The sequence below is a fragment of the Embiotoca jacksoni genome, unplaced genomic scaffold (genome assembly GCF_022577435.1).
Source record: "Embiotoca jacksoni isolate LCO1_2020_lvr unplaced genomic scaffold, fEmbJac1.0.p SCAF_17, whole genome shotgun sequence".
NCBI classification, from domain to species: Eukaryota; Metazoa; Chordata; class Actinopteri; family Embiotocidae; genus Embiotoca; species Embiotoca jacksoni.
In genome coordinates, this window is record NW_027185307.1 from 3,500,088 (window position 1) to 3,525,678 (window position 25,591).

At 41.1% G+C, this 25,591-nt stretch overlaps 1 protein-coding gene across 1 annotated transcript in view; it reads right to left on the minus strand.

Annotated features, from left to right (window-relative positions):
• Window positions 1–25,591, minus strand: part of tgfbr1b (transforming growth factor, beta receptor 1 b) — a 67,435-nt gene that overhangs the window by 29,840 nt on the left and 12,004 nt on the right. Inside the window, exons 3-4 of the mRNA XM_069151262.1 lie at window positions 8,835–9,086; window positions 1,924–2,190 (exon numbers count right to left, since the gene is read on the minus strand). Of these exons, the coding sequence (XP_069007363.1) occupies window positions 1,924–2,190; window positions 8,835–9,086 (519 nt within the window). The remainder of the gene's footprint in view (window positions 1–1,923; window positions 2,191–8,834; window positions 9,087–25,591) is intronic.

Sequence of the window (25,591 nt, forward strand, 5' to 3'; positions counted from 1 at the left end):
ATACTGAGCAAAGGGTCTGAATACTTATGACCATGTGGTATTTCAGTTTTTCTTTTTTAATAAATTTGCACAAATTTCTACATTTCTGTTTTTTTCTGTCAAGATGGGGTGCTGAGTGTACATTAATGAGAAATAAAATGAACTTTTTTGATTTTAGCAAATGGCTGCAATGAAACAAAGAGTGAAAAATTTAAAGGGGTCTGAATACTTTCCGTACCCACTGTACATATATATATATATATATATATATATATATATATATACACACACACACATATATACATACACACACACACATTGTATTTGAAGTGCATCGTATGGAAATGTTAGTTCTATTCTGAAAGTCGATAAAGAATAAATTACCAAAACAATGGAAAGTGGTTTTAGATTTATTTTGTTTTGAATTACACTTAAATTAAATTTGAAAGACCATTTTTGCAGAATAGGCTATTACTGGAGTAACATCTATTCCAATTATAAAAGCACAGTAAATAAAAGGAGCAAAGAGAGCCGTGTACAGATTCCTCTTTCTCCATGTGACCAGCTGATTCTCAATCATGTGATGTTCAACATGACTGAAAAGTGGATGTAGTGTTGTTTCATCTTTTGCATGTGACTTGTTTGCTCATAAAATTAACACTTTCTCCCTGTTAAAAATGTTTTCCCCCCATCTTCATCAAAAGTGTCTCTAATAAGTAACTGGATTGCATTAATATGTGACTGCTTTATCCCCCCTCCCCCCTACCCGAGTCTCTAAGGAAGATTACCATTGAACAGATGATGATTTACCAGTTTGGCAGAGATAATGACTAAGTTTATCTTCCGCTCAATAACTACAGTAAAACTACTTTCTGAAAGAGACCATCTTTACTACTGAAGCCCTTAACTAAGAGTGTGCTCCTCTTTTTTAAGCCTCCGAACTGATTGGATTGGATATATTTCTAATATTATCAATTTAAGATTCTTTAACAACAAAGAAAATGTTATATGGAAACGATTTTTTTTTTTTTAATCTCACTACTCTGGCAAGTAGAAAAAGGAAGTGGAATGAAAATGCGCATCCAATTTCAACAGGCACCATACACACTGAGTCAGCATAGTAATTACAACCACCCACACAGTTCTGACAACACGCACGCACGCACGCACGCACGCACGCACGCACGCACGCACGCACGCACGCACGCACGCACACACACACATTTGTACCAGTTACACACACAATTGCACATCGTGCAATATGGTGTAAACAGCTAGAAAGACCGATTCCAAGTCCTTTCTTGGCAGCGTGTTGGAGGTGCCAGTCTCCATGGGAAGGTGCTAATTTACAGCGAGCATAAAGAACAGCTTTTGCCAGTGCAGAGTTTCTGTTTATGCAGCATGAATCTGGGCCGGCCAATCATTGTTACAGATGCCTACTTTAAGATGCGTGCTGCTGCACATGTGTGTACAGGCAAGCCCACACATACCTGCACACACACTGCCTAAAATTAGACCACATTGAAAATGTGGTTGACATGAACAGATCAGAACAGAACAGAGCGCACATAACCACTCACAGCAGCCTGATGATCCACTAATTCATGAGCAGCAGTACATGTTACGGCGAGACGAAGGGCCCTACTTTCGTCTACCTGGGCGAAGCTCGTTCATGTATCCAACTTGTTTGGTATTATGGTAGAAACCTGCTAGTGTCATTTCACGTGCAGCTTTCACTTGCAAATGAATGGTCAACCCACTTTGAAGAAAAACAATTGAGATAAATATCGGCATTCATTCAAAATATACTGCAATGTGACTTTCGGTCCATATCACCAGGCATAACTGTGACTTTTACTTGAGTAAAGGATCTGAATATTTCTCAACAGTGCCAACAAAGATAAGAAAAATGACAACGTGCACCCTGAGAATGCAGTATTGTACCTGATCCAGAGCCAGAGGTGGTCATGTCATAGATGAGGTCCTTCAGCGTTGTTCCCACGGTGATGAAAGGGTGGTCCATGGAGGGGTCTTCCTCGTTGGGCACCCGGTGGTGGTGATGGTGAGCCCCGGCACCCCCGGCCCCCAGACCCCTGTGGCTGTGGCAAACATAGAAGGCCAAAACCAGGAGCAGGCAGAGCACACATACCGGGCCGGCTATCACTGCTGCAAGGGCCACGGGGCCCAGAGGAGGAGTCTTCACCGTGGGGACTACAAGGCACAAAGGAGAAGAGTTGTTTAGAAAACATAGCAGACCAAATATTAATAATTGATCTGTAATTGTACTGGGTTGTATCTCCCTCTGAGCTCAACTAGTGTGTGAACATTTAATTTGCTAGGCTGATGAGAGAATTGACCAGTAGTGTGCTCGCATACATGCACACACACCTTTTCCTTCACTCATGAAGGAAGAGAAGTAATGTAAAAAAAACAAATCCTAATTATCCATGGCTGTCTTTTTCTGTGTCCTTTGGTCTTTCTTTCCATCGCTTGATGGAAATTAGAAAGACAAACATTTGTAAAAAATAAATAAATAAATTAAAAAAAATACATTAGGGATGTTGAAATGAATAAGAATCTGAAATAAAAATGGCTAAAATAAACCAAAAACCTATCCTTTCTTTCCTGTCCACTTTATACTTTACTTGACTATACATGGACAGCATTTCCCTCCATACAATTAGTGTTTACATGTCTTATTTGGTTGCAGCGGTGACTGACTTTGTTCAGGCACCCGGGTTGGCAAATATAACAAATATTCAGGTGAGTCTTTCATTTCTTTGCTTTATTGGCTTAAATGACAAACAGTATCAGCTATTATTAATGAACATCACCTTAGTGAGTAACTTCATAACTGGCCAATAATGAGCATGGCTGTTGTGGTTTTGGGTGTTCCCTTTAAACCCATACACTATGTATATAAAAAAATAAAAAAAATTTGGCCAGCAAGGATTTGAAGCTCAATGTGGGTAGCTCCTCATTGCCACCTTGGCAGTGCCTAACTCAGCTAATCCAAAGAAGAGGGGGACAAAGACATGGTGCACAGGTGAAGTTCATGGCAACCTGAATAAAGCCTGAATGTTGAAACAAGCACCAAGGTGAGTCTCTGCCTGTGAGGCTCAATGGCCGAGACCTGTAGGCAGCTGATCATCTGTGGTACCCACATAGCAGTCAAAAGAACCCTGGCCTTAGTTATCTACATTTAACATATAAAAATTCACCCCAGGCATATGAACCAGAAAATTAGCTAAAGAGAGAAAAAAAAAAAGTTTTTGTACTAGACTGTTAGTGTTTTATTTCAACGTATTTCTCTGTTTATTTTTTACAACGGCTATTTGAGAAAGTGTGGTAGAGCACTGTAACACCAGGACAAACCCTTTCAAGGCTTCTCCATAGAGCTGCTGCTGGCAAAAAACTGTAGTTGGTAACTTTGACAACAAAAAACAACACAAAAAAAGGTTTTGTCCTATTTGCTAAAACTGCCACTATGTTCTAAAAGTAGTAAATGAAGACATATGAGCCGTAGAAAAAAATAACATAAAAATCAGGCTCCTATGGCCTCAAATTTGTGCTCCTAATGCCCTTTACAAGAATCCACCACGCCTGATTCAAGACAATTAATCGGAGCCCTCAGGCGTGTCTGACAGAGCGTCAGTCATTACTCATGCACACGCTGCAAGCTTTTTGCATATTAAGGCTACTGATTAGCATTGGTTTGTTTGAAAGTTGCCAAAAACATATCTGCAAAAAGGCCCCAGCGATCGCATCGATTCACTGGTATTTATGTGTGCCTGTGCTCTCACAGCTAAATGTTCTTGAATGCGCTTTGCTGCTCATTTAAAACCAAAGTGGTGCAGCTCTGCCCTACATTAATAATCTCCAAAAAAAAAAATTAAATTGCATCAGAGGGGTTATGAAAAAAGTAATAATTTCTAAAAGAGAAGTTCTGTCTTTGGTAGGGAACCTCAATTTTGCAATGCGTGTTACTCCCCAGAGATGCTCATTTACATCCAGGCTCCTTGACCTCTCCAAATCTGTAGAGGAACTGCATGACATGCTGAGCTTGGATGACGGCTGCAGATCACACCTCAGGTTCTGGTCTCTGCTCTGCGACTAATGGAATGGAGGGATCTGCTGTCTTATTAAATAAATGTTATGGCAAACTGCAGAGCTCCCACTAGTTATACTCTAGCTCAATACTTAAATTTAATCATCTTATGATGTCATTATCGTCCAACTGACTTCCTTCAAGCTGGCCCCCTTCTACACACTCTCCTGTGTAAAGCACATGGGAGGCTCTGGAAGTTTGCTGGTTATTTTGTGCTGCTGCTCTCCTTGTTGTACGTTTTTCACGTGTACACATGGAAGGGAGGGAGGGAGGTCCCCGAACGAAGACATGCTGCCAAATGTAACTTATTGCCCCTTCAATAAAACCTTTCTTTGATTAAAGAGGTCCTGACTGAAATCGAGCATAGCGTTAGTTCAGGCAGCCACAAGGTAAAGCTCAGCTCTGTTGACAGCTTCATCAGCTAATCTTGAGTTCAACCTCCATCAGCTGATTGCTCATCTGATTTCCAACCATTTATTCAATTGGCAAATCTCAGACAAGGCACCTTATTTAAGCTGCTTTAGCCTGCCTACCCTCGCCGCTTCCCCTGCAAGCCGTTTTGCAACCCACCGCCACCCCAGTCCCTCCCTTAATACGGTGTCTAATTTATTCAACAAGTCAATTCAGTTGTCATTGATGCCTGCTCTGTTCTGTCCGGGGTCTTGCTGCCGCTCTCCCTGCCCTCTGTCCTCCCTGTTCCATGTAGGCACATGGAAGGACAGACAGGTGTGCTTTCCAGGTATTAGGCTTTTCATGTATGCACGTGGAAGGGCAGGGAGGTCTGAGAACAGAGCCATCTGTTCTGGGACCTCCCTGCACATATCAAGTAAAATTAGTAAAATGTTGAATTTTACTGGCCATTCAAGAAACTACTATTTTATGTTTGAAATCAATCTGCCACTTTTATATTTGACCAGCCTTTTGTTGGTGGCTGGTGCTAATTCCCCACTCTGGTTTAATTAATGCCTTCATGCTCAGTTCCACAGTGAAGCTTACACTGCAATTTTTCAAGAGGACTTTACCAGCTCAATTGCTAAGCTCTACTTTCTAACAGTAGTGATGCCACTTTAAAAGGCATTTGTTCCAGTTTAAAATGAGACTACAATGGAAGAACACCAAACACCTCTCGTATGTATTTTTCCAACAGATTTCTGTTTTGCTTTCTACTTTTGAAGCGCAAACTCCTGAACGGCAGTGCTCAGTTTTTTTCCCCCCTCACAGTTCCCATGCTTATTTCAACAAGTCAACTTGGAGGCTTTTACACATATAAATCGTTTGGGTCCCAATACAAATTAAATACTTCCAATAAGGGTTCTTGTGGTTCTTCTTAATATAATTCCATTCAATTATTTTTTAGATATTATTCCCCAAAGTAAGGCATGCCTGAGAGCGTGCCCAGTTTGGTTGATATGCCAGGGGTGCAGTCAGGTTTCCGATATCAGTCGGCCAGTATAGCGTCATCAGGTTCTCACGCTCTCACAACCCCCCGGTCCTCCCAAACTCCATCTACAGTGGGTATGGAAAGTATTCAGACCCCTTTAAATTTTTCACTCTTTGTTTCACTGCAGCCATTTGCTAAAATCAAAAAAGTTCATTTTATTTCTCATTAATGTACACTCAGCACCTCATCTTGACAGAAAAAAACAGAAATGTAGAAATTTGTGCAAATTTATTAAAAAAGAAAAACTGAAATACCACATGGTCATAAGTATTCAGACCCTTTGCTCAGTATTGAGTAGAAGCACCCTTTTGAGCTAGTACAGCCATGAGTCTTCTTGGGAATGATGCAACAAGCTTTTCACACCTGGATTTGGGGATCCTCTGCCATTCTTCCTTGCAGATCCTCTCCAGTTCCGTCAGGTTGGATGGTGAACGTTGGTGGACAGCCATTTTCAGGTCTCTCCAGAGATGCTCAATTGGGTTTAGGTCAGGGCTCTGGCTGGGCCAGTCAAGAATGGTCACAGAGTTGTTCCGAAGCCACTCCTTTGTTATTTTAGCTGTGTGCTTAGGGTCATTGTCTTGTTGGAAGGTGAACCTTCGGCCCAGTCTGAGGTCCAGAGCACTCTCGAAGAGGTTTTCTTCCAGGATATCTCTGTACTTGGCCGCATTCATCTTTCCTTCAATTGCAACCAGTCGTCCTGTCCCTGCAGCTGAAAAACACCCCCATAGCATGATGCTGCCACCACCATGTTTCACTGTTGGGATTGTATTGGGCCGGTGATGAGCAGTGCCTGGTTTTCTCCACACATACCGCTTAGAATTAATGCCAAAAAGTTCAATCTTGGTCTCATCAGACCAGAGAATCTTATTTCTCATAGTCTGGGAGTCCTTCATGTGTTTTTTGGCAAACTCTATGCAGGCTTTCATATGTCTTGCACTGAGGAGAGGCTTCCGTCGGGCCACTCTGCCATAAAGCCCCGACTGGTGGAGGGCTGCAGTGATAGTTGACTTTGTGGAACTTTCTCCCATCTCCCTACTGCATCTCTGGAGCTCAGCCACAGTGATCTTTGGGTTCTTCTTTACCTCTCTCACCAAGGCTCTTCTCCCACGATTGCTCAGTTTAGCTGGACGGCCAGGTCTAGGAAGAGTTCTGGTCGTCCCAAACTTCTTCCATTTAAGGATTATGGAGGCCACTGTGCTCTTAGGAACCTTGAGTGCTGCAGAAATTATTTTGTAACCTTGGCCAGATCTGTGCCTTGCCACAATTCTGTCTCTGAGCTCCTTGGACAGTTCCTTCGACCTCATGATTCTCATTTGCTCTGACATGCACTGTGAGCTGTAAGGTCTTATACAGACAGGTGTGTGCCTTTCCTAATCAAGTCCAATCAGTTTAATTAAACACAGCTGGACTCCAATGAAGGAGTAGAACCATCTCAAGGAGGATCAGAAGAAATGGACAGCATGTGAGTTAAATATGAGTGTCACAGCAAAGGGTCTGAATACTTATGACCATGTGATATTTCAGTTTTTCTTCTTTAATAAATTTGCACAAATTTCTACATTTCTGTTTTTTTCTGTCAAGATGGGGTGCTGAGTGTACATTAATGAGAAATAAAATGAACTTTTTTTGATTTTAGCAAATGGCTGCAATGAAACAAAGAGTGAAAAATGTAAAGGGGTCTGAATGCTTTCCGTACCCACTGTATCTCATTACCAATGGGTGAGTTGCCAGTCGGGCCAAACTAAATTTTTTCGCAGTGTTCAACTGTTCACTTTTTCTAATTAATTTGGTTTTAATTAGTTATCTGATGCTATCAAAGGGTGTGACATTGTGATTGACATAAACTCTTGAGTCAAGTACTTGCTTTATTCAAAATTTGAGTTTCATTTGAATCAGGTGGTTGAATGGGCAGGATTTTGACACACGTGACATAGACTCTGGTTACAAGTGACGTTACCAGAGCAAAATGGCAGCGACTGTATTGAGGATATTTAGACTTCACTTTTTTTTTTCTTTTACTTTATTAATCCCCGAGGGGGAATTTCTTCGCTGCAGCAGGGGGGGGGGGCTCTCAGGGGGCAGCTGCTGCAACAGGCTGCCACTAGCGCGGCGCCAGGTAACCTGACCTAAGGTGCATGTTTTTGGATGATGGGAGGAAGCCGGAGAACCCGGAGAGAACCCACGCAAGCACAGGGAGAACATGCAAACTCCGCACAGAAAGGCCCAGGACCGGATTCGAACCCAGAACCTTTTTGCTGTGAGGTGACAATGCTAACCACTGCACCACCGTGCCGCCCATAAACAGTAAGAGGAAGTGGAAACATGTCTTCCATTTATATATACTATATAATACACAGTCTATAATACAACCTTCCTGTAAAAACGACATTCCATTCTGTTGGTGTCAGAGAGCTGAATTTAGATATCACTTTGTAGACTAATATGTAAGATATTCAGTAAAACAGAGTATGTTCTGTAAACTGCTTCCGCATTGCAGAATAAAGACTGATTGAATCGCCCCTAAACACACATCAAAAGCAGAGAACTGAACTATGCCAAGATAGGGCGTCAAGATCTTTCTTTTTATATGTCAATACAATTGACTGGAGCTGTTGAATATACATAACACCACCAATGACCTTTCACGATTACAGAGAATTATTATTTATTACTGGATTTTTTTTTTTTTTTTTTTTTTTTTTTTTTTTCAAAGAACAACATTGGGTAGAGCAATGTGTTATTGATCATTGGCTCACACTGTGTGGTAATCAGATCAACTATTATTGACTTAAGACATTCACATTTTTTTCTCCCTGTCAATATACAATACAATGTGCAATCAGTGTTGATCAGTACAAGCGACTCTTTAATTCAAAGCAAATCTGACAAGGGCTGCGGGCAATATGACCCCACCCATTCTATCCATTCACCATATGCCAGCTGATACTGCCTGATAACAGCGGGTGAGTTAACCTCGCTTTTTTTTCCCTCCTCTTCACTTAGTTTACATTCCAGGTTGATTTCTGCCTGGCTGAAGCATGGGATTCACCACTGAATGCACAAACAGCAAATATACACAGTGATTGTGTGCGTTCATTAACAATTGGCTTAAATACATTTATTAGTTGTGCATTTCATTTGTCACTGACAGAACTATAGTTTTTACAACAGTTGAAAATACGGTTACATCAATACTACCGAACATTTGCTTCGAATTCACAATCAAAGACTAGTTAAACATTGACAATATATGTCAAGGGCCTCAAAAGTATGTAAACACAAGCTTGTTTCTGTGTGTATTCTTACCGGGGAAGATTTCGAGGTCGGGGTGTTTGTTGCAATAGTCCGTGGTACAGCACATTGGGTAAATGCCACTGTCATGTTTGACTGACGGGGCACAGATGAAGGGCCGGTCTCGCGGGATCAGTTCATTTTCGTGGACACACTGGCGCTGCTCTGTGGTCAGCCGGCTACCCGACTTGCGAATGGCGACAAAACAGACGCCATCTGTCGTGCAGCTGGAGTTGGCACTGCAGCGGTCACAGTGACACTGGAGGGCTGGAAGAAGAAGAAGCAGAGGTGGAAAGAGGTTATAGTTGACACTTAGATTAGGTCATGAGATTCTAAAACATTTAATAGCTTTACTTCTATTTATTGACACCAACTTTTAACAATTTGACTTCAAACATATTTAGCTGAAGTTGAACAAGTTTCAGACCAGCGATTAGAATTTTTTTTTTTTGTCCATCTTTGTGTGACATACAATTTCTCATTTCACTTTATGATTAGCCTAAACATCTTATGAAGGAATTCACTCCCCCCTGTCTGAGTCATGTAACTGTTTAGCCCAAGTGCTGCTGTTTACAATAGAAAACCAATCTATCCACTATGTTGTCACACAAAGTTCCATTTATTCCGAAAAAACGCAACATTGCAAACTAAATCTGATGCTACTTTTCAGACATTATGAATGAAAAAAACAACTTGAATTGCACCTTTTTCTCGTTTTGGTACACTTAAAACTTCACTTTATACTGCGCCTTCCTCAATGTGTGTGTGTGTGTGTGTGTGTGTGTGTGTGTGTGTTTGTGTGTAAAGGAAAGTACTCTCACCGAGGTAAAGTGAGACATTACATCACTTCAGTCATACCACACACACACACACACACACACACACACACACACACACACACACTTTCGCATTGCTGGCAGTTAGCAGCAATACAGAAACACACAGACACACACAGCTGGAGAGCAGCTGGAGACTACATGGCTGATAATAGAAAAACACCAAGAATCAGATGTTTCACTTTACAGTCCTGCAAACTCCATACAGAATATGACTGGAAATCCAAGTTGGGCCCTATGATCATCCTTTTCAGAATCTGCTGTGTCAGAAAAGTCAGAGCTTAATATTAATTTACTTGCTATTGGCTAATAGACAGGCAAAGTTTTGCCTAATTCAAGATAAACTCTGTTGAAATGTCCATCACAGGTTTTAAACACACACACACACACACACTCAGTGAAATACACTCACACTGGCAAATGTGTGTTCCCTGTGACATCTGATGTTTTAGACCAGTGGTTCTGTAACTGTGGTCCGCGGCGCACTGGTGCCTTGGAGTTTGGCTTATTTATGATGATTACCTATAACCATTTGTAAAGGTGTACCTTTGAAATACTTGTATACATTGTGTGCCTTGTGACCAAAACAAAGACTCAACCCAACAAAAACACAGTGATACGTACTGGGAGGCTGTGGCTCAGACGGTAGAGTGGGTTGAACACTAATTGGAAGGTTAGTGGTTCGCTCCTCCTGTCCACATGCCTAAGTGTCCTTGAGCAAGACACTGAACCCTAAGTTGCTCCCGATGGTGTACCATCGATGTGTGAATGTTCTCCTGATGGCAGCACCTTGCGTGGTGATCTGTCTCATTAGTGTGTGAATGGGAAAAACTATGTTAAAGTGCTTTGAGACCAAAAGGTGATAAAGCGCTATACAAGTACAGACCATTTATCATTTTACTGTGTTTGTACTGTATGCCTGATATATCTTATCCCTTTATACCATAGAGCTCCACTGTTGTCCAAAACTATTGAAACACATCAATAAACCACTGTTGCACATGTTGCTTCATTACCACACACACTAGTTCATTTAGACTCAATGCACCATCCTGCTGACAAAATAATGACTGCCCAACCAAATGTTGATTTATCTACCATCTCCGCCTGTTTAAGTGACAAAACTATATCAATATGGTAAATTCAAGATTCATGTCTTCAGTGGCCTGAGAGCCACAGACAGGATAGGGAGGTCAAACGACGCGGGTCTTTCCGTGGGATTTGTGGAGTTAGTTTAATCAATATCGACTTTTTTGTAGTTCGTTGACGGTGTGCTGCCAGTTTGCATATTAAAGTATCCTCGACTCCACAGACAAACGGTCGCAGGTGAGAAAAAAAAAATAAAAATTGTGGTTCCAATGAGCTACATTACAAGCAGCTTATAAGTGCAACTAATATAATGCAAACTCCCTATTAAGACACTGATTTTTTTTTTTTAATTGGATGAAAAACGTATTCTTCAGTCTTTAGAGACGTCTATACTTCTGTCGCAGTGACATATCTATATCCAAATATATAATTTATTTTCAACCAGATATTGAAAACACGTCTGATATTTGACAACAGCTTTGGAGGTCAGCTGTCACTCCAGCACCAAATTATGTAACATCCACACTCCTCTGTTTCACCCAGTGGTCACCATGTCGATGAAGAGGGAGTTTCAACCCACAAATGGCTGCTAAAATGATTGTAGCTATACGACGGCAGCCATATTTTCCCTTTGCTTTGCTTCGTTATCACGCCTGATAATTGATATAGAAACGCTGATTGAGACATAAATTACAGTTAATTTTTTTAATCTAATTGCGTACCAGCCTCATGTGGGAGTGGACGATGCCATCATCTACCTGCTGCAATGAGCTCAGTCTCACCTGGATGGAACCGGTGACTCTGTGAGAATCACTTTCTTTGATTTCTCCAGTGCATTTAACACCATCCAACCACTGCTGCTGAGTGAGAAGCTGCGGGTGGTGGGGGTGGACGCGTCCACTGTCTCCTGGATTAATGACAGGCAGACCACAGTTTGTCCGTCTGGGCAGTGTGCTGTCTGATACGGTGGTCAGTGGTATTGGAGCTCCTCAGGGAACTGTTCTGTCCCCCTTCCTGTTCACCTTCTACACAACTGACTTCCAGTACAACTCGGAGTCCTGCCATCTGCAGAAGTTCTCTGATGACTCTGCAGCGGTAGGGTGTATAAGGGATGGACGGGAGGACGAGTACAGGGCAGTAGTGGAGGACTTTGTGGAGTGGGCGGGAAGAAATCACCTGCTCCTGAACGTGGCCAAGACCAGAGAGATGGTGGTCGACTTCAGGAGGAAGACGACGGCTCCACAACCGCTGAGAGTTCTGGGAGAGGAGGTGGACATGGTTGAGGAGTACAAGTACCTGGTGTCTCCATGACAACAGACTGAACTGGAAGACCAACATCAACGCTGTCTACAAGAAGGGGATGAGTCGACTCTTTTTCTTGAGGAAACTTCGATCCTTCAATGTGTGCAGCAAGATGTTGGAGATGTTCTACCAGTCGGTTGTGGCCAGTGCATTGTACTTCGCTGTGGTCTGCTGGGGGAGCAGCATTGGAGCCGGTGACACCAACAGACTTAACAAACTGGTTAAGAGGGCCGGCTCCATCATCGGCTTCAAACTGGACAGCCTGGAAAAGGTGGTGGAGAGGAGGACGCTGAACAAACTATTATCTATATTGGATAATCCTGACCACCCTCTCCACCACCTGCTGCAGGGACAGCGGAGCACTTTCTCCAAAAGATTCCTCCAGCTCCACTGTCACAAGGACAGATACAGGAGATCATTCCTGCCGACTGCAATAAGTCTGTACAATAACTCACCTCTGGCAAAATCCATCACACAACAATAACACTGTTGACTGTGTTTCTTGGTTGTTTGTATATAATATACATATATATACACTGTACTGTATATACTGTGCATTTTATATTTTTTACTGCTATTTTATTGCTTTTCTATTATTCTATTATTATCTTATTGCTTCTGTAGCGAAAAAAATTTCCCCTCGGGGATTAATAAAGTAACTACCTAACCTAACCTAATAAAAGGTCAGTTGTGTAAGGCCTCAAGCTGGCCTTTTCAACCACTCCTTCTCTTCCTTTATGTCATGCATGGCTAATTAAAGCTAGCCACCAAGTCATACTGCTTACAGTCAGCTTAAACAAAAATCGCAGCTATAAGATGCTCCATGGCTCCAAACTCAAGTCATGTGGAATATATTCAGAGAGTTTGTTGCATATATTGCTGCCATTGCTGTTATTTTGAAGTGCGTAAGGAGAAGTTGGAGCCACAGAGGTCAGGGCTTCTTTAATCACCTCTGAACACTGACAAATAGTGGGTCAGACACCAAGCAGAGGAAGGAATGTGCTTAATGCAAGGAAGTCTGCTTAGCAAATCCCTTCGGCTTCATGCTATTAGCAGTGGTGTTATGGAGAGCTATGAATAAATCAGGTCCCTCTCTCTGGGTCCCCACAGTGCCCCCCCCCTCACCCCTTCAGGACAGAGAGCTGAGAGTCTGGTATCATTACGAAGCTCAGAAACACATCATGTAAGGCCGGCTGGGTTAAAGCAGCACAACACGCCTCCTAAGATAAAACTAAATAATTAACAAGGCAGGCGCACAGTCTGAGGTGCAAAAGGTGCTGAGAGTGCCTGACAGGCACACAGAGGCAGTACGAAAGGTACACCCACGAAAATCTGCCCTGTGGTGCAATGTCAGGATTTGAACTATAAATATTAAAGTAAATGCCCATAAATGGATCCATTACATTACCACAAAGGAATATACTACTATTATACTACTATACCACTAAGTTTTAACTCAACAGCAAGCTTCCTCACCCATGGAATTTGTGGAATTGTCTGGAGGAGTGTATCTGTGTGTGTGTGTGTGTGTGTGTGTGTGTGTGTGTGTGTGTGTGTGTGTGTGTGTGTGTGTGTGTGTGTGTGTGTGTGTACGTTTTGTTGTCTTGTCTCAGCAAGATGGAAAAAGAAGACAGATCAAACAGTGGCTGACCGGCGACAGCTAAATAAAAACCAGCTGACACTCGTCTCCTCTGACTCAACCTCAGCACAGATAACTTCTGTCTGCTGTCCAACCAAAACACAAACAGACTGCAGTGTGTTAGCCAGGTATGTCTCAATGTCTAGACAAAACAAGAAAAATTTTCCATGAGCAATGTAGTTAAGGGTATTTTCTGACAGACACGCTGACAGTTAGTGGTGTATCTGATGATTATTGCAGGTAATGATGTTGTGAATAGTGTTTTTTGAGAGAAAATTTCACACACTTCTGATCAAAAACTAAATTTGTAAGTAAAACCACATGCCCCAAGAATAATATCATCTGGAACACAAACAAATAATCCTTTAAAGTTTTGTTGGTTTCGGAATCAGCCTCAGGCATTTTGCTTATGAAGCCAGTGTCCTTTTGCCTCACTGATTTTGTTTTATTGTCATTTAGGCCTCTTTGGCTGCAAATCAAAACCTTTTGGTTGCGAGTCAACTTTTACTTCCAAATGTGCATGTTAACCATGCCACGTGCACTAATTTACCATGGAAAGAAGAAACCATAAACATGATCCAATGATGATGAAATGGGGGTGGAGTTTAAGACCCAGCATTTGTGGATGCAGTGATAAACTGTTTTCCCAGACAATGTTTTTTGGGAGTGTTCCTGAGCCCATGCAATGATTTCCACTTCAGAATTGTGTCTGTTTTTAATGCAACGCCACCTGAGGACCATCACTATGAAATATTGATTGGTTTTTTTTGTCTCATCCATTGCATAGAGATTTCTCCAGATTCCCTTTTGATGTTTTTATGTACCAAAGATGATGAAATCTTCAAATGATTTGCAATTTCACATATAGGAACATTATGCTTAGAATGTTGCACTATTTTTCCCAGTGTTGTTGAACTCCTCCCCATCTTCACTGCTGAGAAACTCTACATCTTTGGGATGCTCTTTTTATATCCCATCATGTCACTGACATGTTACCAATTAACCTAATTAGAGGTGGGATGTTCCACTAGGATTGTTCTTAGTATTACACAACTTTTCCAGTCTCTTGTTGCCCTTGTCCCAACTTTTTGAAATGTGTTGCTATCAAATAAAAAAATGTTTTGCATTTTTAATGGTACAGTAACATTTCTCAATTTTTGCATTTGATATGTTGTCTTTGGTCTATTTTTAATTCGGCTTGATTTACAAAACATCACATTATGTCACATTTTACAGTGTCCTTTTTAAATGGGGTTTTCATATAGATAAGCTGTACTTTATTTATAGTATCAGGAAATGGCTATGCAATGGGAGACATCTGGGGACACATTGGGAAGTTTACCTGATCTGTCCTGACAATATGTAACAGTTTGTTAGTTACCACTGTCATATTAGCGCGTAGAGGTCATCAGTATGTAGTGTGGACACAACACCACCTTATTGCATAGAGACAGAGCTGTGAAATAAGCTACATTTGGTAATAAACAAACTGCTACAGAAAGGTTTCAACAGGATTGACATTAAAATCCATGACAAGACCGAACAGCTGATCAGTCAGATCCAACAGAAGAAATGCCCTGACCTCAGATAAACCTGCTGTTGCAATGATTTGAGATTAAATAAAGAACCTCAATTGTGGAAGGATGGTTTAAAGTCCTCAGGAACATGAAACATTTGTTGTACTATTGGTCTGATTATGAGTTCTCAATGCTGAACAAAATTATAATGTTGGTGTATGTTAAAAATGGGCATAAAATATACTGCATATACTGCAGTACATAAGGTCTTCAAAAATTGAAATTTCTTTTCTCAACATGGTCAGCGTCAGTGAGCATAACATATGCACACAAGAAAATGTAGCTTTTATTTCACTAAAAATGACCAAGAATTGAAGGATATCCTTGTTTGGGGTCAAATATTAGCTCCTGCTGCAGTGGTGTTCAAAAAAATTCCACACATCCCAGGGTGGAAATGGGCTGGAACTTTATTTTGGCAAAATGCAGGGTGTGGGATTTAGAAAATCCAGGCATTCTTGTTATAATTGTAAATGTATGAACACAAAAGGTTACTTTCTCTAAAAAAAAAATGTTTGCTCAAATTAGCGAGCACTTGACTTTTGCCAAGATATTCCATTCAATTCACCTGACAAGAGGCCTATCAAGATGCTGATTAAAAAGCATGATTATTGCAAAGGTGTGCCTATTACTGCTTTACATCAGCATCATAACTGCAGCAGACAGAAGACTGAACAGGACCTCATTGCATTAAACAGCTAATATTAGCATGCTACTATGCAGTATACAGTGTATATATATATATATATATATATTTATAACACCGTGCACATGCACAACACAATGTTTATAACACAGTTCGCCCATTTTGCAAAGGGAGGGGCGTAAGCCCTTTTAAAGGCCGTTTTGTGTGTACACAACAGGTATAAAATGAGGCCCTCGGTCTGCACAGGACCCGAGAGTCATGTAGCCAACAGTAACTGAACATCTGTAATTCCTCTGTTCAAACCAGATGCCATTCTGGACAATCTGATTATACCTAAATACACCATTCACAACATTGGGAGATAGATAAGGGCAGAATAAAAGTGAATGATGGAAAGATAAATTGCCATGACCACGCTTTAAGTAGCCAAATCACATCCTGAAGGAAGCCCCAGGAGACGTTTCAAATGAAAAGCTAGGATAAAGTTTAATCTAATACATGTCATAATACACTCACAGTGGAGGGCTAGCGGCAAAGAAAAATGTCCAGACAATGGCTTCACAGTGCACAAATCAATAGCAATTCAATTGCACAACCTCTGCGCAAAAAAAAACAAAAAACAAAGTCGCACATGCACTCTCAGCCTTGAAAAGTCCAACGGCAGTAATTTAATTACTGGCATTCAGTGTTCAGGCTCTATGCAGCACAGAGAGGAGATGAAAAGAGGATGAAATGCTGCAGAGGAACGTTGAGGGCCAAACCTTACAGCTCCATTCATTTAAACTCTGCCATGACTCATGCCGTCACGATTCTCTGGCATAATTCTGCTACAGTTTTAATCATAACATGTAAGCAACCGTTTTCATTTTTTATTATTACTGCTTCAGTTAATTTCTCAGTAAAGTGATGTATCACACCCACAGAAAGCGACATTAGGTACACTTCAAAGCTGGGTCTTGTTTAGTGGCCACTGCATTGGGGTCACCAACAAAAAAGAAAAGAAAAGGCAGCGAGCGGCAACATGTGCCTCTTGCAGCGATCGCGGTGCCACGACAAGTGTCTCTGTGCCAGACTCCTGAATCCTGACACCTGCCACGTAATCATACTGGCATCATACTGCATTTCAACAGTTTCAGACAACGAGTCATATCCAGCCTTTTCCGCTACGCTCGGAGGTGGGTAATGTCACGGTGAGACATCAGCGATTAAATATTAAGCGGAATTTGACTTAAAATTTTGAGTTGGCTAATTTTTTGGGGTGAAATAGACATGGCTCACTTGCACAAATTACACTGCTTGTTTGAATGTTTATAATGAAGTTGATTTTATATACCATGCATACAGCAAAATGATGTGTCGGGCAACATTTTATTGTGACTCTCGCATTCAATTTCTACAATCTGGCTTCAATTCCCCAACTCGCTGTGCATATCCTCAATTTTCCCGGTCTTCAAAATGTTCATACGCTTTGGTGTTGGTGTCCGAGTTTCTGTACAAGTGCGCACATTCTGCAGCCGAGTTTGTTTTTCTACACCCTGACTTTTGAATGTGGAGTGGCATTTCGCCTCTTTCAAGCTCCGTTTTGTGTATATGCGAAATGGTTATAAATAATTCCCCAGGTATGTATCCTGTCCTGTGGCTCATTATTTCTCAGGAACATAACACAGACAGTTCAAAGCATTTACAGTTGACTTGGGTAGCAAACCTGAGCATGTTGTGGCCAGTTTACTGAAGCCCAATTACTGGCATCTTGTGTGACACAGTTATACGTTATGTCACATATGAACAACCAAACTGGAAAAACTAATCATGTCATTCTGCCAGGGGCAATCATAGAAGCGGTAAAAGGCCTCTCACCTATTGATATTGAAGTTTGTCAGTTATTTTGCATATTACTCAGAATGGTGTTGGAGATGATAAAATCAAAAATAATGATAGAAAATAAAAAGAACTACACATTGGAGTTTGGAGAAAATGACAGGATCCGAAATTATAGGAAATGTAGGATCTGGTGTCTTGAAATTACACGCACCTTTAATATCCACTGAAATAATACTATAACTCTACTGTGATTCCAAATGTATCCCGTTTTTTACGAGAGCAACGTTCTTCAAAATACCAGAAACCGATATTTGACTAATATTTGTGTCTGACAAATAGGTCAACATGCTTCCCTCATATGACTACATGCATTCGTTATTCACCCGCTCCGCCCACATGCTACCTGTCTTTCTGTAGTAAAAACGAGCCCCAAAAACAGATTTATTTTAATCTTCATATTGAGAGTCGGTGGGTTGAAGGGGTAGTTGTACAATTTCAGTTGGCTTTGTAAAAATAAACTCACTTGCAAGTTTATAGTTTATCATTTATTGATATGTTAATTATAAATTCATCCCTTTCAAAAAAGTAGACTTAATAATAAAAAAAAAAATTTAAACAATGCTGTGATTTGCAAATTAGTTGTATTTGTCTATATTCATTTATTCTTTAGTAATAAGATGTCTGCATGTGTATAAAAGCTTTAGAAATTCAAATCACCTAGTATATCATCTCACCTAGTATACCATTTCACCAAGAGTTGCACCAGCATCCTGCAGGATTGTTTGAGTTCATGCATAGCCACCTTTGCTTTGTTTTGATATAGAAACTGAGTGGAATCTGTGCTTCCTTTGAGACACACAGTTGTAATATTTTGGTTCGTCTCCATGTGGTAGAATGTAATATTTTCTATCAAAAACTTGTCTGTATTGCATTTGTGTTTTTAGTTTCAAGAGTCAAGCTTTTACATGACGGGGTCCACTTCATGACACCAACAGTGTTACTTGTTTGAGGAAAACCTTATTCCTGGTGGCAGGAGTGGTGGTAAAAGTCCTGTTTTCAAGCTCCACACACATAAAATGACCCAAATTTGACATGAGGCACTTAGAGAGAATTAAAATGTTCAGCACTTTGCGGTACCTTGTGCTGTAAGTGCAGCACTATTTTATATCTTAAATGGCCGTCCTGAATTATACACTCATCCAACATCGACTGCCATTTATCTTTGCCTCGCTTTATCTCAAACAAAAATGCCTCTGATCTTGACAAACCTGAAGAATTAATTCTCCCCTGTATGAAGTTGCTGTCGAGTAAGTGCAACAGCTATAAAAGATTGCACTCTCCAGATCTGTAAAAGGTGAGAAATTCACTGACGACTAAATATAAATTTGTGCGAGTTGGAAAACATATTTAGCAACTTTCCTGCATCAATAACTCATTAACTAAATGTCGTTAAACACAAAACATTTCATTCCTACTAGGGATGGGGCATGGATTTCAAATTGTCGTTACAATCTACAAAATCAATTAATAAATGCAACTGGTTGTAATGCATTACTCCCGTCAGAAGGTGGCGGTAATGCGCCTAAAAGCTGCCTGCCACCCAAATAACGTAGGGAGAAGAATAACACGCTGCTTTCAGGGGTCCAGAGCTTTGTAGACTATCATCCTTTCCTTATGGTGCATTCAGGCAGCTGGGAAAGTTCTGGTTTTGGTAACCTCCGACTTTCCAGTGAAGAGCGTTCACATGGCAACAACAAAAAGGCAACATGGCAGCCCCAAAGAAATGGCTCTATATCTACTGTCTGAATATAGAAAAGTGACAACAACCTCATCATAACCCATGTAGACTATCACAGGGACGAAATAGAGTTCAGAAGGTCATTATTATTATTTGGACACTACATGTCATTTCTAGCAGAGAACGTTTGAAACGGTCAGCAAACCAACGGCAACAAAGAAACAGCCATGTGGTTATGACTCGTCGTTGTCTGTCAAAATAGTAATTAGTATTGTTAAACATCACAATACCCTGCTCTAACTAGTATGACCTAAATTACCCATGAAGTGCCAGATTTTTGCACTGAGCAAGTATATATCTTCCTTTCACTACAAACGTTGCAATGTCAGACCTACTTACCGGAGCTCAAAAAAACCCATCAGACTTTCCTAGTGGGAAATGCGCCGTTCAACAGGCGTTCAGAGATTTTCTTTCTCCCACTTGGAGGTCACAACTTTCCAATTGCTTATGAACGCACCGTCATTCCCCCATTAAATGTAAAATGTTACTCCAATCAGAGTGTGACGGTGACCCACCTAAAAGCTAAAAGTCTTTATTAAACAACATCAAGAGCGACAAGGAGAAGAAGACCACGATACTACCAGGTAAAACTGTCTGGCGATGGAAGATTATACACTGCTCAAAAAAATAAAGGGAACACTTAAACAACACAATGTAACTCCAAGTCAATCACACTTCTGGGAAATCAACCTGTCCAGTTAGGAAGCAACACTGATTGTGAATCAATTTCATCTACTGTTGTGCAAATGGAACAGACAACAGGTGGAAATGAAGCAATTATCAAGACAACCCCTATAAAGGAACGGTTCTGCATCTCTGTCCTCACCCTTTCTGGTTGATTTTTGGTCACTTTTGCATTTTGCCAGTGCCCTCACCACTAGAGGTAGCATGAGACGGTGTCTACAACCCACAGAAGTTGCTCAGGTAGTGCAGCTCATCCAGGATGGCACATCAATGCACGCTGTGGCAAGAAGGTTTGCTGTGTCTGTCAGCACAGTGTCAAGAGCACGGAGGAGATACCAGGAGACGGGCCGGTACACCAGGAGACGTGGAGGGGGCCGTAGGAGGACAACAACCCAGCAGCGGGACCGCTATCTGCTCCTTTGTGCAAGGAGGAACAGGAGGAGCACTGCCGGAGCCCTACAAAATGACCTCCAGCAGGCCACTAATGTGCATGTTTCTGCTCAAACTGTCAGAAACAGACTCCATGAGGGTGATACGAGGGCCCGACATCCACAAGTGGGGTCTGTGCTTACAGCCCAACACCGTGCGGGGCGATCGGCATTTGCCGGAGAACACCAAGATTGGCAGCTTCTCCGTCGGCGCCCTGTGCTCTTCACGGATGAGAGCAGGTTCACACTTCATGATGAAGGCATTGATGCTATGGACCGGCCTGCCCGTTCCCCAGACCTGAATCCAATCCAGCACATCTGGGACATCATGTCTCGTTCCATCCACCAACGCCACATCCACCACAGACTGTCCAGGAGTTGACTGATGCTTTGATCCAGGTCTGGGAGGAGATCCCTCAGGAGAACATCCGTCGTCTCATCAGGATCATGCCCAGGCGTTGTAGGGAGTGATACAGGCACGTGGAGGCCACACACACTTCTGAGACTCATTTTGACTTGTCTTGAGGAATTTCCACAGAAGTTGGATCAGCCTGTGATCTGATTTTTCCACTTTTATTTTGAGTATGATTCTGAATCCAGACCTACATGGGATAAGGATTTTGATTTCCATTGATCATTCTTATGTTATTTTGTTCTCAACACATTCCACTATGTAATGAATAAAGATTTTCAACTGGAATATTTCATTCATTGAGATCTAGGATGTGTTGTTTAAGTGTTCCCTTTATTTTTTTTGAGCAGTGTATGTCAAGTGTGCGCATAGTTGAAACGTATGCAAAGATGAATACAAGCAGTCTAAAAGTTCTGTGTAAAACGCCTTCAAAAAAATATTTAAAAAATGCAGGAAATTCAAGCTTCATCTGTTTACCACCACATCTACGCAGTCATCAGAGAGCGAGGCACCACACGATGGTCTCCACTGATCACTAATCAACAGCCCTGATAAAGCTTGATGTTGGACGTGCAGCGCAAACAACGGCCCTCGTCTTAAACATGAAACAATTTTTTTGCTTGAAATGTCAATCCCTAGTGCTGAACTGAGGTCCCAAACCAAACTGTGACTTTTGTGTACCGTTACACCCTTAAAAGTAATTTGGATAAGTGTATATTGCCATTTTTTTTTTTTAAACACATCTTGCTATTGAAACAACATATTTTGTAATTAGGTCATCAAATCATTGATATCCTGGCAACAGTCTACATGGGTTATACAAAAAAAATTGACACACAATTTATGTTTAACACAATTTCCTTAATTGTTAGACTTAAAACCAAGAATACAATATACCAACATACACACACAGACACATCCATGGGCTCTTCATATTACCGTCCATATGGTGCCCTGCCCCCACTCGGTTCCTTAGATCAATCTGTGCGAGTTCATACCCCCTTTTCAGTTGTACCTTTAGGCACATTTCCATAGGTCATGGCCCCAACCTCCCCCATCACCCCCCTCCCCGTCCACTCAGTCAGCTCTATTATGGCCAGCTCTTTGTCCATACCAGATGTGATCTTTGTGCATGTGTGCATATGTGTGTGCGTGCTGGGAAAGGGGGCCCACTGCCCCAGACCCAGATGAACCTCCCCCCTTGTACAAAAAAAAAAAAAAAAAAGGGGGCCGTTATCTGCCCTGCTGAATTGTTTACCCTTGCCGGTCAAAGCTGGAGTCAAAGCTCAGCGTTGTGGTGTAAACCAAACGGTGGCTCACACTATGATAGATACAAACCCTGCGAGGGGGGTGCACGGATAGCCAACAAAGCCCTACAGGAAAGTCGAGCAACATGTGACACTGCGTCAACTTCGGAGTTTGTATATTTCAGAGGTCGTGCTGTCCGTTCTTTGTGCTGCCTTTGTCTACTATCATCTCTATGTTAGTATGTTCTCTAATGTGTGTGTGTGTGTGTGTGTGTGTGTGTGTGTGTGTGTGTGTGTGTGTGTGTGTGTGTGTGTGTGTGTGTGTGTGTGGCCAAACAGATTGAGAATAGTGGAGGGGGAGGGGGGGCAGTACATCTGTCTCAGCCACTGCTCTTATACGAGGGTCAGGGATCAGAATGTGTGCAGCCCGGTGACGTGCATGGAGCAGACTTCGATAACTTCCGAGTACTCGTCATTTGATATAACTGATATGATTGATAAAACTTCAGTTACACAAATGAAAAATAAGAGATTTAACAAGTATAGACAAATATTTTATCGTTACTTTTTTGGCTGAAATAAGATAAATTGCTACTTTATTGTCAGGGAGGAACAAGGACAAACATTGTTAGGATTTCAAGGACTCTTCCTTCTACTGCTTATTGATCCAATACTCTACAGAGGTGGGAAAAAGAACGTGCATCCCTGATATCAATGTCTAGAACAACAAAAGTATTTTTTAGTCCAGTAGACTTTCTTCCATCATGTTCATGTGATAAGTAATTAAACTAGTTTATAATGTAGTAGTACTGCACATAAGAAAAACGTAATCTTGATTCATACCTCTGTCATCTCATTTCTAAATTACAACGATCCTGACGCATTTTTTTATTAGAGACGTCATCTACATCAAAACAAGCGCTCCAACTTTCTCCCTCATAAATGCTTTGGAGTCCTCTTCCCCTGTGAAAATAATGACATAAAAGTGTGACAAGTAGATGTTGGTAAACATGTTCGTTTTGAGTGCTCTACTGTGTTGTTGTTATCATTATGTCTTGACCAATGGAGAACGTCCGCACTCTGCTGCAGTATTAATACTGAGGAAGGGCTTCTGAAGGGAAACAAACAATAGATTCGGCACACTAAAGTACACTTTTCATTTTGTAAAGTGCAGCAGTGTGCTGGTCTCGTCCGTTCATGCCAGTGCTGTCACTTTTCATTAGAAATCCAAACAATCGTTCGAACTTAATTAACGTTCAAACTGTAATGACCCGTTCGAATTCAAAATTGAGTCTATATGAGCATTTACGCAGCAAGCTATATATGCATCATAGACTTTGACTCTCACCATATGATATAATGGGGAATATTTCACCTTCATGTAGCGAAGCTAATTAATACATTTTATTCAATTAAATTAAAAAAAATTCACCAAACCACTTGCCTTTTTATGAGATGAACTACTACTACTACTACTAAGATTAATCGAGTGTGCATGCAGTACATCTGGGAGCACCACTGTTACTGCATTCAAATGGAACGTGTAAGCTTCTGGTTACAACATAGGATACGAACGCAACATATCTTCACAGTAGAGGTCCATCTCATTCACTTTGTCACCATAATGTTATTCATTTGTAATTTTTTGACATTTATAAATCAATTTAGAGTTTGAGACTGTGAGAGCTGGAATTGTGCTTTCTCTTCACTTCTGCCGAGCATCGTCTCAGCTTGAAAGTCCAGGAGTAAGGCAGTCTTAAGATAAATGACCACGTCCGTTCCGCATACACCGAGACACAGAGAGAAACCCTCCTGAGTGAAGCATGGACGGGGAAAGAGGCGGGGGTAGAGAGAACCAGAGTTAATGGAGGCCAGAGAGAAGCGTGCTGTTTCGAAGGAGCTGACTCACAGCTCAGACTGAACCGGCTGACCGTCTGATTGGCTGCTCTGGTGCCTTGCCTCCAGTCCTACATCTGCAAAACACTTGGTTCTACCTGCTGCTCTGCAAAACACTGCGCTGCCAGCTCTACATCAAAATAACTGTAGTTTTAAATGCGTTTGTGCTTTCATTTTATTTTCATAGAAATAGTTATATATCAAATCGATGCACCGTGACAGAAGTACCAAAGCAAAAAAAAAATAAAAATAAGCACTCTACCAAAAATGATACACTTGTGTGAGAAACGTCAGGTGCAAGAATGAAGCCTGTAGTCTAGTCGATACATCGTACATTCAGTCAGATTAGGCCGTTACATCAAAACTGAAAGACAATTGTGGTGACACTTCAATCAGTCTGCGTCTTACTACTTTATCAAGATCAGGTTTCTCAACCGCTTTTATTGCTATGAAATTCAATTGGGTGTACACCAAACTGAAAATCATCAGGTTCATCTTAATGAAAAGTCTTCCAATAATAGTTGACTAGTTCCTAGCAAAAATATAATGGTCTTTTTTTGCTTGAAATGCCCATCTTATTTGAAAAGTGTTGTGTGACTACAAGTTTCATTTGACATATTTTTTTAGGTGTTAGTGCAGTGATTATTTCTGAAACGGTGCAAAATACGCTTGTGTGGATCGATTAGAAAAATATATAAGGTCTGGATTTACCCGTACTCTTAGCCTGTCTTTTTTTTCCTTCGTTTTTTCTTTTTTAAGATACGTCCCTTTAATTGAAATTATACCACTTCCTCTACTTAGTATTGTTGAGGTCTTTCTCACATATGTAAGAAAAAAAAGAAAAGAAGGTGTGTGTGTGGGGGGGGAGAGATGAACTACTTGGATCGACAAGTAATTTGTATTCTTATTCGCATCTGAGATAAACAAGCATAACTGTCACCTGTCGTAAACAGAGAATCAGCATTAGGGTTTTCGAATTCCATTTTTTTGTGTGAACAGGGGTGTGTGGGGGAGGAGGCATTCATTAACGCATTAGTGCCTTTGAATCCAATGGCCACTGGCATGACTACAACTTCTCACATTAGTCGTGGTTCCTCGCTCCAGGACAACAGCCATCCAGGGTCACCCGCATGCCTGGCATTCCTCCATCGGTAGTACTTACAGCAGCGGCACACGGAATCCAGAAAAACAATGCTACACAAACATTTCGGAGAAACATAACAGATGCATACTTTTTTTTTTTTTTTTTTTTTTAAAGCACTTCCGCAACACTGTGCAGAGAAAAGTAAGCACAGAATATCAACGGACAGCAGACTCTTTGGTTTGTTACAGAATCAGTATTAATATATTAAAAAAAAAAAAAAAAAAAAAAAAAAAAATTCCACAACATATTTTAAATC